Raw genomic sequence first — 14,462 nt, forward strand, 5'->3', positions numbered from 1 at the left:
TTGTGTTTTTGTGTTTTTTTTTCATAAAAAGCACCCCCCCTAGAAAAAAGCTGGTGACGGCCCTGATGATGGTAGTGATATTGGTGATGATGGTGCCAGGGAAATGATGGGATGATGCAATTTAGGCAATGACCAAATCCCAGTTAGGCTAAATTCATATCATTAGACCAAGTAAGTTTAGTCATGATGGTGTTAAGACAATCTGAAAACTGAACAAGCTGCTAGTTGGAACCCCCTTCACTTCAATTCAATTTGACAAAAGTGAAATAAAAAAACAAACTATGAATTAATGATTGGTTTTCTTATGATCTGTTTAATAGTGCTAGGAATAACCATACAACTAAAGGTTGTAAGTCAAATATTTGTGAAATATTTAAATCAAACGCAGCACATAACACAAATTTCAAATAATAAACTACTATTGCAGACAGCAAATTATAACATTTATATGTATACAGGTACAAGTGAGCCATGAAATGAAAGTTTGAAAGTTCATTTGTGAAAATCTGTTATTGGTCCTTAAATAAATTCAACCTGAAAATGTGAAAGTTTTTTTTTAATTCAAGAATGCCTACATTTCATAAAACAAATATAGCATAAAGTAAAACATTTTAGTACTGTATTTATTATTTGTCATAAAACCAATACCTAAAATGATTTGATTTTTAGTGAAAGTAGCATTTATATCATTTGAGATCTTTATGAGCATAAATATATACATAGAAGGCAATGTACATGTAGTAATATGAAAGACAGAATTGAAAGGAATTCTTTCACTAAATTGCCTTTCACTGGTCAGATGCACTAAAGTAAAAGATAAACAGACTTGTAATTGCCCTACAAACAACATATTTTTAAAAAAATACACATTTTCAAAGCTCTCTTCGAAAAGACAATCTACCTAAACCCCTCAAAAAAAGTTTGGAAATCTGAATTTGGCCAGTAATTTCTCCCAACTCCCAATTTTACATTGCATATTTGATATAATTCAAAAGATCATTTAATTCTCTTTGAAATGAAAACATGCTTGTTACGATCATGCCATCACGAAAAGAGCAGAATTCAAAAGTGTTGGACGAGGCCTGAATTGAAAAGCTGCAAAACCAGCAGAAATAGTCATGAAGGGTCATTACAGAACATGATTCTTTTGTCTGTGTCAATAGACATGAAAATCCATTCAAATCAAGCCCCTGCTTCTTCAATTCTGATGTGGTTTATGTAGTGATGGTTCTGTGAGAAAACATGTTTTAATTCATGGTTTGAAATACCTATGCATGTTTTGTTTTTGCTTGTGCAGAGGTGTGTTTGATTACATGTAGATGTTGATGTTACGGTGCATGAAAACAAAAGAACCCGCTGAGAAACTCACTCATAAAAAAAGAACATTGTCTTTCAGCATTGTGTCATTTTGCAACTTTTGAATTTTGACCTTGCCCCACATTTCAGGGCACTGCACCTCCATGTGAACCATAATCATATCATGTAGCATATCATTTTAAAGAGAATAAAATGATCTTTTCATTGGTATCAATCCCACATCAATATTCACTAAGACCGAGGAGGAATTATCAATCAAAGTCAGATTTCCAGACTTTTTTTGAGGATTTTAGAAAGATGGGGGAGCAATACACCATGGAGAGTTTAATGAATGGTTTATGGAAAAAATAATGGGGTAACAATCTTAATATACCGTAGAGCATGGTCATTCTTTTGTTTAAAACTGAAATCTTGAAGTGAAATTTCACTCCTATTCAACAGTTGCCATCGACCAAAATCCCACATCAGATAAATGATAGTACATATTTTTTTCTTACATTCTGAATGTAAAACACCATAGCATTGAGTGAAATTACAAAATAGGAACCCATCAAAATTACTCCCTTTTTCAGGAAAAAAAATATTGGCAAATGTACTACACTAAGAACCATAGTGGTTTATGCCCCATGATAAAAAATAACAGCAAATAAAAATGACTGTTAATTAGGCCAAAAACGAAGAAGTGTATATACAGTAAAAGAATGTTAAAATGATAACTGGCTGCATCCATCAAATGTGTTGGAACTTTAAAATAATTTGACTATGCAAATTGTACCTTAGGAGATATAATGCATACTTATATCCAAAACTGTTTTGACATGGAGATAATTTAGCAAGAGCAATGTCCAATCATGAAGATTCAACCTTTGTTTGATAGTTCTTTCCAGATGCAGATCCAGGGGGCGGGGGCCACAGGGGGCACATGCCCCCCCCCCCCTCCTTTTTGACAAGCAAAATTAAAAATATGTCACGTAAAAATGCCATGAAAACAGAGGTGTGCCCCCTTTTTTGAAAGTGAAAAATTGAAGACCTTAAAGGTACATACATACATGTGGCTATATAAAAAACAATACAAAACCACAAAATGTAACCTCAAAACTTTTTTCTGACATTTTTCAGACTAGATGACTATATTAACCTAATTCCAAGAACATGTTTTGATTGTTAAAAAGAAGCAATGAAAATCAAATGTTCATAACCATCAGAATATTTAAACTTTGGCTAACATTTATTCAGAAACCCACCTGTCCGTCACAAAAATTTGCAGTCAGAGATATGTAAAGCAGAGGGGAATATGAATGATAGAAAATCTGATTAAGCACCATAGAATATGTTCTAGTCATGAATGCATAAAGTTGTTTGTAACTTTATATGAGCACTTTTCTAAAACATCCTACAGGATCATTTCATGCTGCATCTCAATAGCTGTTTTCAGCCAATCAGATGCCAGGATTTCAGTAGCTTATAACAGCACTATCACTGACAAATCACTTCATAAAACCCTCCCAGATGACTGAAAAAGGCCAATGAAATGCTATATTGAAAAGAGAAATTTACCAAAATGGACAGATGATGTAAGATAAATCTAAAAGCAGAAGCAACTTGAATAACATTTTTTTACCATAAATTTCACCAATTCTAAAAAAAATGAAATCAGTTCATGATGGAATCTTGTGTTTCCATATATTCTTTGTTTTTCTTTTATCAGTCTGTAATGGGAGGAAGACTTGTTGTGTCTTTAAAGAATGGAAGAATCTGGAAAAATCTAAAATGGAAAAATATTGATTTAGCATCAGGGGCACATAATTCACAAACTTTATTTAAGTTTTTAATTCATAACATTGTGCGCAGTACAATATTATATGATTAAAACTCACAGATTAAAATTCTTATTGTAGGAATATAGGCCCTGCTTCTCTGAAATCACTATGTTTCAACATTAAAAAAAAAAAAACATTATTTATCATAAAATACCACATACTAAAAAGGGTAAGCTTGCACTGTAATTCAACCTTTAATATGTCAAATATATACCCAAGTCAAAGCAAGTGACCCAATTAAAATATGGTCTACATACATGTAAGTGACTTATGTAGACCAGATTTCACAAAACATGTGTTATACATGGATACCTTTTTGTGAATTGAATTTCTCATAACTCAAAACATATATCTGTGCTACCAAAAGATTTGGATTGCACAACGTTACCTGCATGAATCAATATTGCCACTGCCAACAAATCCTGGACTTCAAAGTCAGTCTTCAAAGTAATCGTCTTCTCTATAATGTTCGTTCTCAACACGAAGAAGATGTCTGTAGTAAGGGTTGACATCTAGTTTGCATTCTGGACAGGGAAATTCTTTGGAAAAGAAGGGTTCATACCTAGAAGAAAACAAATTAAAGATATGTATTATGAATTCAGAAATCATATTGTTTGTCCTTCATTATGTCGTTGGTGTATTTAATTCTAATAATGAAATGTGATTTTGTTAACCATGGGGGTATACTCATCATTATCATCATCTTCTTCAATCATCAGTCATCATCATCTTCTTCAATCATCATCAGTCATCATCATCATCATCATCATCCTCATCATCGTTAGTACTTGCTCTGTATTGTAATGTGTACAACTACAACTAATGTTGAGTACAGAAAAAATGTATTAACATTATCTTCAGTATATAATCACCAACACCACCACTATCCTCATCCTTCGTCATCATCACAATCGATTCATCATTATCACCAACATCATCACCTCATCATCACCATCATCATCATCACTATCATCATCATCATCATATCCCCCTCCTCCTCATCATCATCATAATCAATTCATCATCATTACCATCATCATCATAATCATTGACCCATCATATCTTCCTCCTTATCGTCATCATCATTAATACTTGCTCTGTATTGTAATGTGTGTATAGAAAAATGTATTAACATTATCAGTATAATATTCACCATCACTATCCTCATCCTTCATCATCATCATCACAGTTGATTCATCATCATTACCATCTTAATCACAATCATCATCATTATCATCTTCATCATCATCAACATCTTCATCACAATCATCATCATTTGCATCATCATCATCACCATCTTCATCACAATCATCATCATCATCACCATCATCATCATCACCATCATCATCTTCATCACAATCATCATCATCATCACCATCATCACCATCATCATCACCATCATCACCATCATAATCATCATTACCATCATCATCATTACCATCATCATCACCATTATCATCCTTACCATCATCATCACCATCATCGTCATCATCATTACCATCATCATCATCGTCATCATCATCACCATCATCATCACCATCATCACCATCATCATCATCACCATCATCACCATCATCATCATCACCATCATCATCATCACCATTATCATCATTACCATCATCATCACCATCATCATCATCATCATCACCATCATCATCATCATCATCATCACCATCATCATCACCATCATCATCATCACCATCATCATCATCATCACCATCATCATCATCACCATCATCATCATTACCATCATCATCACCTTCATTATCATGAACCTTTATCAATATCACTATTTAATAAAAGTGGTCTGTTTAAAGAACAAAGAACTAAAACCTTAAACTGACTAGGGCACTTACCAAAAATTAACTGCCAGATTCCTCCCTTCGATTTCATTTGGGTAGGACTGAACCTCATGCCACCAGAATGCTGGCATAAACAGAATGTCACCCTCCGTCAATGTACAGTTTAATGGCCGAGCTTCAGCAAACTCAGGAAACCTCTGTACAGAGACATGATTAATTATAAGAGAATTATTAAACTCTGTAGACAAATCCATTTCCATGAAAATAGAGAGAAGCAATGTTAAAAAGTTATGAAAGTTTGAAAAGTCTCCATTTACTTTCTATGGAGATCCTCAAATTTGCCATTCTGTTTCATGTTGACAGGCTAACAGTATAACTATCAATGTTTTGTATCAAAATTTCACATTTTCTTTTCTTTTTGTTGTGTCAAATACAGCTGTACATATTCCCATAGAATAGATTTCATGATTTCACAAAGTTAGGTTTCATTAACTAAACATACTGGCCCATATTCTGAAGTCAGGTTTAACTTAAACTTTAAAGTTGTGGTTTAAGTATGGGAAGCCACAAGTATCAAATTTTTTTTAGGATGTACGTTTCTTATGTTTGCTGTGCTCTTTCCTCATTCATCGATGGTGAAGACAATAATCTGTATATACTTCCTAGACAATTATGAATGATTTGAGAGCCAAATGAGCTGAAATATGATATCTCTACCGTTAGTGATTTTTGTAACTATTGGCCTCCCATACTTCAACCACAACTTTAAACCCAAGTTTAATTTAAACCCGATTTCAGAATACAGACCACTGGATCCACAATGTTATGGTGATATTCAACAATGGTTTTAATGGTATAATCACAAAATCAATGTTTGCTCCAACTACTTGAATTAAGCTTTATATTGCTTCATACAATGTTTATATGGTCTGCACCAGTGTTGTAGTGCCTTGATGCTCGGCCTTGGCCTTAAGGCGCCTTAAGGCCTATTTTTTCAAAGCCTTGGCCTTGAGAGGGCCTTGGCCTTGGCCTTGAGGATTTTGAGCCTTGAAATTTCAAGGCATTTTCAAGGCATTTTCAAGGCTTTTTCAAGGCATTTTGTATTTTGTACTTTCATTTGTTTTATATAAGTAATTATAAATGTTTCAATTGTTCTGTAATGACACTAATGGTCAAAACTACCAGTCACCAGTAACAGTAGCAACAGCAGTAAGTGTAATAGCTGTGTCATCGATTGTAATTGTTAAATCATCATTATTAAGAATTATCATCACATTGTAACAAAGAAAACAGCAGTAATGAAAAATAACTATTAATTGGTAATGTGTTGTAATCATGACTAATGATGATAATGACAATATTAATAATGATAATAATGACAGTAATAATGATTATGATCAAGATTATAGTGCTTTGATGAAAGGAATAATTCTGACAGATCTGACTGCAATTTTGACAACAACTTTCATACTTTAAACATAGCTAACTCTAAGGAATGATTTATAACAAGGTTGATTTCTATTCCATTAGGATTTTCCTTGTATTATTTTCTTTAGCCAACAAGAATGATTTAAGTCTTAATTATATTCTGAAAAGATTTGGAAAACTTGTACACAGACTTTAATTTTGTAATATCCAAATTGGCTATGTCAATGGCATGATGAGCCAAAAATTTAGAGGGGCCAAGCATGGCATATGGAACAAAATTTCTGCCAAAAAATTTGAAAGCGATTGAAGCAAGCGAGCGAAAAAAAATTGTCACCCTTTTGCTATAAGAAAAGCTTTTTTTTGAAAGACTGTGACAGTATGTTTAGAAAATAATATCAAATTTACTCCACATTTTCCTTTCCTTTATCCCCCTATTTTAAGTTTATTCTTGGTGGTGGAACTTCTTCCTCTCTCTCTCTCATTTTTTTGGGGGGGGTCTGATATATTTTTAAACAGACGAGAAAGAGGAATGGGAAGAGAGAGAGAGAGGGGGGATAAGGGAGAGAAATATGTAAGGGGGTAAGAAAGATGGGCGTGGCTGGTTGGGCAGAAAATACTGCAAAATTAGTTAATGATAGGCAGTATATCTTTTCTAAATTGTAAGGAGAAACATATAAGGGCGCAAGAAAGATGGGGGTGGCTGGTTAGGCAGATCATACTGCAGAATTAGTTAATGATGATAGGCAGTACATCTTTTCTAAATTGTATACATTTTGTTTTGGGTCTAGTGTCTCAGATTGACAAAACAAAGGGAAAAAATCAATGAAATAACGTATTTGTGTTTGTGTCAATATGGGTTCAAGAAATAATGATTAATTAAAATAATGATATATAATGAATAATTATTAATATTATTAATAATTATTAATAATTTATTAATAATTAAATGTTTCAGGATATATTCAAGATTTACCCCCCCCCCCCACTAAGGGTATTAAATGTTAAATGGGGTGCGACCCATTTATTTTGCATCCTTTTGAATAAAACTTTATTTTGTAAGTATTCTTTATTTTGTTTTTTTAGGTAAAATAGGTGTAGAAGATACAAGAAATGAGAATTGAAATTTGAAAGTGGTTGTAAGCAGAAAAAACATGAAAACTGGCAAGAATCCTAAAAATGACACATTTTCAAGTCAGCATTTGAAAATTTGAGCTTGTGCTCTGTTCTCTCTTGTCCCCCCCCCCCCACAAAAAAAAAATCCTGTAGGAAAAAATGCCTCTTTTTCCAAAGTAAAAAATGCCTTCTTTTTTCAGAATGATTTTGCCCTTTTTCAAAAAGAAATACCTTCTTTAATAGTAAAAATGATACATTTTAGGTTTGAAAATCACAAATTTTGAATCATGCTTACATGTACATCAGTTATTGTTTAGTACAGTACTACATGTAATCCTGTTCATGGTTACAAAAATGTAGAATGGTGTTTTCTGGTTGGAATATCACAAATTTTTGGCTCGCTTTCTGCACTCGAATCAATTATTGTACTCATTCTATTCCTGTTTACACACAAAAAATGCTTAGAATATCCAGTTTTCAGGTTGGAATATCACAATGTTTTTTAGCTCGCACTTTGCGCTCGCATTACTTTGATTGGTGAGTTATGTATCCTATTAAAAATGCAGTCCTTAAATGCTTCCTTTTCTGATCTGTACATCAATCTAGCATTATTTCTTTAATTCGATGTACACATCTTTTTCATGATTACAAAAACAGAATATTTAATTTTCATGTCTTATTACACATGTCCAGAAGTTTGAGATCGTGGTTCATACTGGCAACATCACGCAACAGTGATTTAGTGATTTAACAGTCATTAACCCCATAATTGACCAAAAATCGAGTTTTACAACTTCAGAATTGATTTTCTTTTCAAAACTGCTTGCTCGCTACACTTTCTTGCTGAGAAGTAAAACCTAAATCAAAATATCTATCTTATCAATAAGAAATAAATTCAAAAAGGCTTTGCTCAACTTAATTTCTACAAAACAAACAACTACTTCACGCAGTTGATAATCTCATTTTGAAAATACATGTATCTGTTAGCACCAAAAATTCCCATTTTGGTATATAAGTGCCTTTTTGGCTCTGAACCACCCCCCAAAAAAAATATATATATAATATATTATGTCTAAATTTATCATGAAATTATTTTTGTTTTAAATGTACAAGGGTGAAATTCTTTATTCGCTCAGTCCGCTCGCTCACATACATTTTTGCCATGTGTGATGTCTAGCGGCCTATAAGCATTGTTAGCTCATTGTTCTGTATATCGTAAGTTTGAAATGCCTTGGCCTTGAGGTTTTCAGGCCTTGGCCTTGGCCTTGGGTTTCCATGCCTTGGCCTCAGCCTTGGGTATTGAAGCCTTGGCCTTGGGTATTAAAGCCTTGGCCTTAGCCTTGGCCTTGGAGGTTTGAGCCTTGACTACAACACTGGTCTGCACACTATTACCCTGGCTTTAGCTGGCAACCTTAACTGATGCTCAAGCATTCCAGGAATTCCTAGCGAGTACCAATTTACTACACCTGGGTGGAAAGTAGCAAATGTAGATAAACAACTTGCCAAAGAATGAGTGTCATGGTGGGATTTGAACCCTGGACCCTGTGGTCCAAAGTCCAGAGACTTGTCCCCTGAGCCACAACACTTCTACATGGTAATAACAAAAAACTGTTTTACTGCACTATTCCACATAATATTACTATGCAATTGTAATTGGATTGAAAGATTGGTTATGAGAAGAGGTGTTGCAAGAAAATATTTGCAATCAATTGCAAATATTCTTTTGCAATTTTACAACTGATAAATCAACATTAGCTGTAGCAAATTGGATTAAACTTCTTGTTTCAAGGAGCAAATTATCAATCACTAATTTGCAACCAATCTGCAAGACATATGATTGATTTAGGGACCAAAAATTGACTTGCAATTGATCGCAAGTTTCTTGCAACACCCCATATGTGTAACCATTGCAATCACTTGCAAATACATTCTAATCAAATGGTCCCAAACGATCCCCCAACCAAATGTGAAAGCCTCTTTACAAACCTTATAATCGGGATCTTTTATGTCTACTGGTGACATGACCATGGATGTGCTGTCCATCAGTTTCTTACGCCGAAATCTCTGAGTGGCCGGATCAAAGCCTAGCAGGGCCTCTGGAATGTGGGCCTCGTAGAGCTGGGTGTTGTTATGGGGCTCAAAGAGAGTGAGCTCCTTCCTGCCTCGTAACTGAAAAAATAAAATAAGTGACAATATCTTCTAGTGTACATTATGTGTATTTGTATAATAATAAATAATAATATAGGGTATTTATATTGCGCACATATCCACCTTGTTAGGTGCTCAAGGCGCTCCTATATTACCCGGCTAAGCTAGGCGTTTACAGCACACACAGCTTCTTAAGGAATTACTTCCTACCGGTACCCATTGAATTCACTTCACCTGGTGGAGTGCAGCGCATTGTGGATCAGTTTCTTGCTGAAGGAAATTACGCCATGGCGGGAATGAATAAATATGTTTATAAATTATATCTTTTATTTCATTTTTTATGAGAGATGTGAAATAAATGAAACTGAAAACTGACACATCTTATAAAGAGGCATCACACCTGGACAATACAGTCAGCGTATGTATGACACGCCATATAATCATTTTATCATTCAATCCTATCTCTTTAGTTTCAGTTTCAGTTTAGTTTATTTCACTTCCATTTTCTGATAATAAACATTACAAAAATATATGTATGAATGTACAAAACAGAATAAGTGTCATAAGAATACTTCAATAATTAATTAACAAATTCGTAGGAAATAGATGGAATATATACAATTCTTTTTGTTCCAGACACATTTTGATGATTAGACAAATTAAAGATTACAGTTAGCATGTGAAAATAAAAATGAGGGACTTATTAAAAAGTGAAGCTTGTAATTGTAAGTCCCTTAGGATAAATTTATAGTAATCTTAAAAATAAAGTAAGACAATCTAGACCATATATGAAGAACGGCAAAATAGGTTTGAATAACAAGGAAAGAAAAGGGGGCAGTAGCTACATAGGTTAGGGGGATAAGGGAATATTAAAAAACTGGGGGCAAAAACAAAAACAAAACAAAAAGAAACGATTATGTGTCCAGCAGAAAAGGGAAAATCAAGGATTTCAATTCCTGATATATCAAGAAATCAAATTCTTGAAATTTGATGATTAGTTGATCACTGTTTTCATGTGTTTTCCTTCAGCAAGAAATTTATCCACACTGTGCTGCATCCGACCCAGGTGAGGTGAATGAGTACCCGGTGGGAAGGTAGGAAGAAATTCCTCGACTGCTCGAGCGCCCGATCAAGGTAGCCGAGCTAAAGTGAGGATAATAATAACATTATCATGTTGAGCAGGGCCTGCTGGGAGAACAGTTTTCAGAACTGAAGTGGCTTCCCTGAGTAAAATATGACATTATTATCATTATTATTAGTAATATTATTATTAATATTATTATCATTGTTCTTATTATTATTGATGTTGTTATTATCATTATTATTATATTCATAATTATTATTATTATTATCATCATCATTATTATTGTTGAAAAACAGGAATATATGGCAGCATATAATAGGTGGGCTAAGTTTTTTTTCCTTAGTAATTTCCTCCAAGTAAATTTTCTATTATTGACTTGATCAGGCATGTGTGGATAGGCTTATTCATTACAGAAGTACCTGACACAGGAAGTTATCAAAGGGGTCAAAGTGTAGTTTGCCTAGAGTGTCACCGTCGCTGAGCCAGATGTTGAGGTGCCGTCTATCAAGGACATCCTGGATGTACGGCGGATCTTCAACGTCTTCCTCCAACTTTGGAAAGTGGGAAGGGATGGAGGAATACTCGAGGTAGATGGAGACTCTTGGCTGATCTTTGTCTCTGAGAAAATAGAAAAATAAAGATTTGTACTGAAAAGATTACGTTATGATTACGTACAGATGTATATTGAGGAGCACTTTGGGTGCATGATCCTGTATTAAAGAGAAAACCTGTGGTCAAGAAGAGACTTCATATCTTTATGCAAATTTAAAGGAGAATAAATCTCTTCGAACAAGATAACTTGTGTGAAAACAGAAAAATTAAAGAAACAGATCAACAAAAGTTTGAGAAAAATCAGATAAATAATGAGAAAGTTATGAGCATTTCAATATTGGATCACTAATGCTGTGGAGATCCTCACATTGGCAATGTGACAAAGATGTGTGATGTCACTTGTGAACAACTCTCCCCATTACTTAAGTATATATTTCACATAAACTGCCTCTTTTATCATATCTATCAGTAGATCATGTGTTCTTTCTATAGGAGGGCATGTAATACAGATTTTTTAACAATACATGTATCATGGATTAAGAGTTTTTGAGGGTATTTTATAGTCCATTAAAGGGAAAGTTGTTCACATGTGACATCACACATCCTTGTCGCATTGCCAATAGAAGAATCTCCATGGCATTAGTGATTGCAATATTCAAATGCTCATAACTTTGTTATTATTTGTCCAATTTTTCTCAAACTTTCTTTTTCTTATTCTTTGATTTTTTTTGTTTCGACACAAGCCTACTTGTTCCAAAGGTTTCATTCCCCTTTAATACACTGATCTAGTATTGTTAGAATCTATTCTGGGTTACATTCAAATGAATTCTATAAGTGACTACATCCTGGAACATGAAATAGAAGTAAATATGAACATTTGGGAGAACAGAATTCTCTGCTTAGTGCTTAGATATTGCAGTTTCTAGCGATTCCTTAGCATTCTTTCAAGACTTTACAAAATAAACACAACAAATATAGAATTCAAATCTGAAGATACTGTGTATTTCTGTCTGTATGTAATTGGAATGGAAATTAACCTTTCACTTTTCTTTGCATTGCTGGAATTTTGGATCAGGTCCAAGAACTCTGAGAACTTCACGTTCTGTGTAGCAGGCCTGACGACGACAAGATCGGGATACAGCAACTGGCTGCTCACTTGCTCGGGAACAGAGAATTGACCGTAATCCTCCCACAATGTCGCTGGTTCAACTCCTTCAAAGACACCATCAGGAGCCAATTTGATGTGGACCGACTTGTTGCCATACATCTCTCGAAGGTATTCCATTGTCCACTTTGTGAATGCCGGCCAATGGCTCGCTCCATTGGGAATCACTACTGGGCGAGATCGCTTCAGGTAATAGTTTATAAAGTCTTCTTTCGCTGGATCTGATATCCGCTCACACTCCGCCATTGGTGTATTAAGAACTTGACTATACTTTGTAGCTTTATGAGCAAAAGTTTCTGATCCATCAATTTGTAGATTTTCTTCAAAGTCATCAACAGTTGGTTCAGAGGGAACATTCTCTTTGTGACAACTTTCTTCTTCCGTCGTGCTTTCTTTCGAACTTTCTGAGCAACCACCACCAGGTTTATCACATTTTCCACATGAGCTTGAAAGTTTGGCCATTTTCACACTTTCTGGAAGATAGCGCATGTAGAACATTGTGTCTAAAATACCCTGTCTGTGTAGGCCCTCTATGTTCAGACCTCCATTAACATCAACATAGGTAAGACATCGGATATTGATGAAGTCCAACAAGAGTGCTTTACTGATCGGCCCCCGATACACTTCCCCTGTCAAGAATGATTTTGGTGGTGGTAGGAGGCATGTACGATCCTTCTTAATTGGTGGAAATATAATAACTGAATTATCTTTGGATTCAGAGGCAGAATTCTTTATTTTCAAACGATCATCGTTCACATCAATCGGTTCTTCCACAATTCCCACGGTAACTGGAGCTTCGGTCGTTGCGAGCGGTTTCCTACCTTCCCCAGGCCCCGAAACTCCCGGCATCCTGGAGCGGACCTGCGCCGGTTGAAATAGCTGCCCGATCTCTTCTGCAGTCTGCAGTAAATTTTCATCATCTGAGGGGAAAACAGCAATGACACATTTCTCTACTACTTTAGTCCTGATATCAGAAACAGTCAATGTCGGCAAATTTCCACGTACTTCACGAAGTAGAAAACAAATTACTAAAACGTGTATGAATTTTTTAACTACCGTAGCTGTAGCACTAGCAGCCGCCATTATTAAATCCGTGAGCTTCATTGCGCTTGCGCGTCGCGTGAGGCGACAAACCAACACGTAGCTATGATTTTTATTTTAGATACAGGTAGTTCCCCCCCTTTTCAATTCTAATTGTTTTTGTATCTTAAATTTAGACTTGTACAATGCACAGAGTAATATGCTACAAATGATTATACATGTAAATACATCTCGATGTGTATTCCCTATAGAGTAACCTGTATCGTCCAATGTTTTATTTTGATTTATGTCACCCTTTTTATTATTTTTTTTTTCCATTTATTTTTTTTTAATCTTATCTCTGTTTTGTGATTTTACTGCTTTTGAATTGTTTCAAATCATTTCCAATAACCCGTAAATATTGTGATAATATGTGATTTTAAATACCAATAAAACACATAATAAAATTTAAAAAAAAAAGGAATGGATGCATTCAGGATACATTTCAGGCTTATTTTTATGACGGGGGGGGGGTCTATTTAACAGCTTTATTCCCGGGCATATTTCGAGAAACCTTTATATATTGGTAGTTGAAATGATAAAATGATTTTTTAAAATAAATTATTCGAAAGGATCATTATATTGAGACGAAATAAATAGCGGGTGATTATCCACATCTGGTACGTTTACTTTGCGCAGGCCTTTGCGATTGTCGCTGGGGGGGAGGGGAGAGAAGGGCCATCAGCATGCTTTTGGGGCGATCATGGGCAACCCTGCACCTAAATGTGCAAAGATGTGTTTCTGTGTGCACCGTAAATGTCACAACTTTGTCTCAATATGCATCTATTCCCTGAATGGTACGTACAATAATACCGGTACTGTGTACCCCATTATAATTATGAAATGGTGCACTGCAAGACTTAGGTGCAAAATAATGTGCATTCCATAAAGAGTACCTCCCAAATGTTGCCTCTGTTGCAAAAGTGTACTTTTTCACAGTTTGTTCCTTAGGC

General features: G+C 34.8%; 1 protein-coding gene across 1 annotated transcript; it reads right to left on the reverse strand.

Annotated features, from left to right (window-relative positions):
* Nucleotides 1–3,172: 3,172 nt before the first annotated feature.
* On the reverse strand, nt 3,173–13,538 carry LOC121428994. The gene is made up of 5 exons (XM_041625891.1): nt 12,302–13,538; nt 11,132–11,330; nt 9,467–9,649; nt 4,994–5,136; nt 3,173–3,699 (listed from the first exon to the last, which is right to left on the reverse strand). Exons 1-5 carry the CDS (start codon nt 13,531–13,533, stop codon nt 3,573–3,575), a joined length of 1,884 nt encoding a protein of 627 aa, XP_041481825.1. The 5' UTR covers nt 13,534–13,538; the 3' UTR covers nt 3,173–3,572.
* Nucleotides 13,539–14,462: the final 924 nt, after the last annotated feature.

Source organism: Lytechinus variegatus, chromosome 15, assembly GCF_018143015.1.
Source record: "Lytechinus variegatus isolate NC3 chromosome 15, Lvar_3.0, whole genome shotgun sequence".
In the NCBI taxonomy this organism is placed as follows: domain Eukaryota; kingdom Metazoa; phylum Echinodermata; class Echinoidea; order Temnopleuroida; family Toxopneustidae; genus Lytechinus; species Lytechinus variegatus.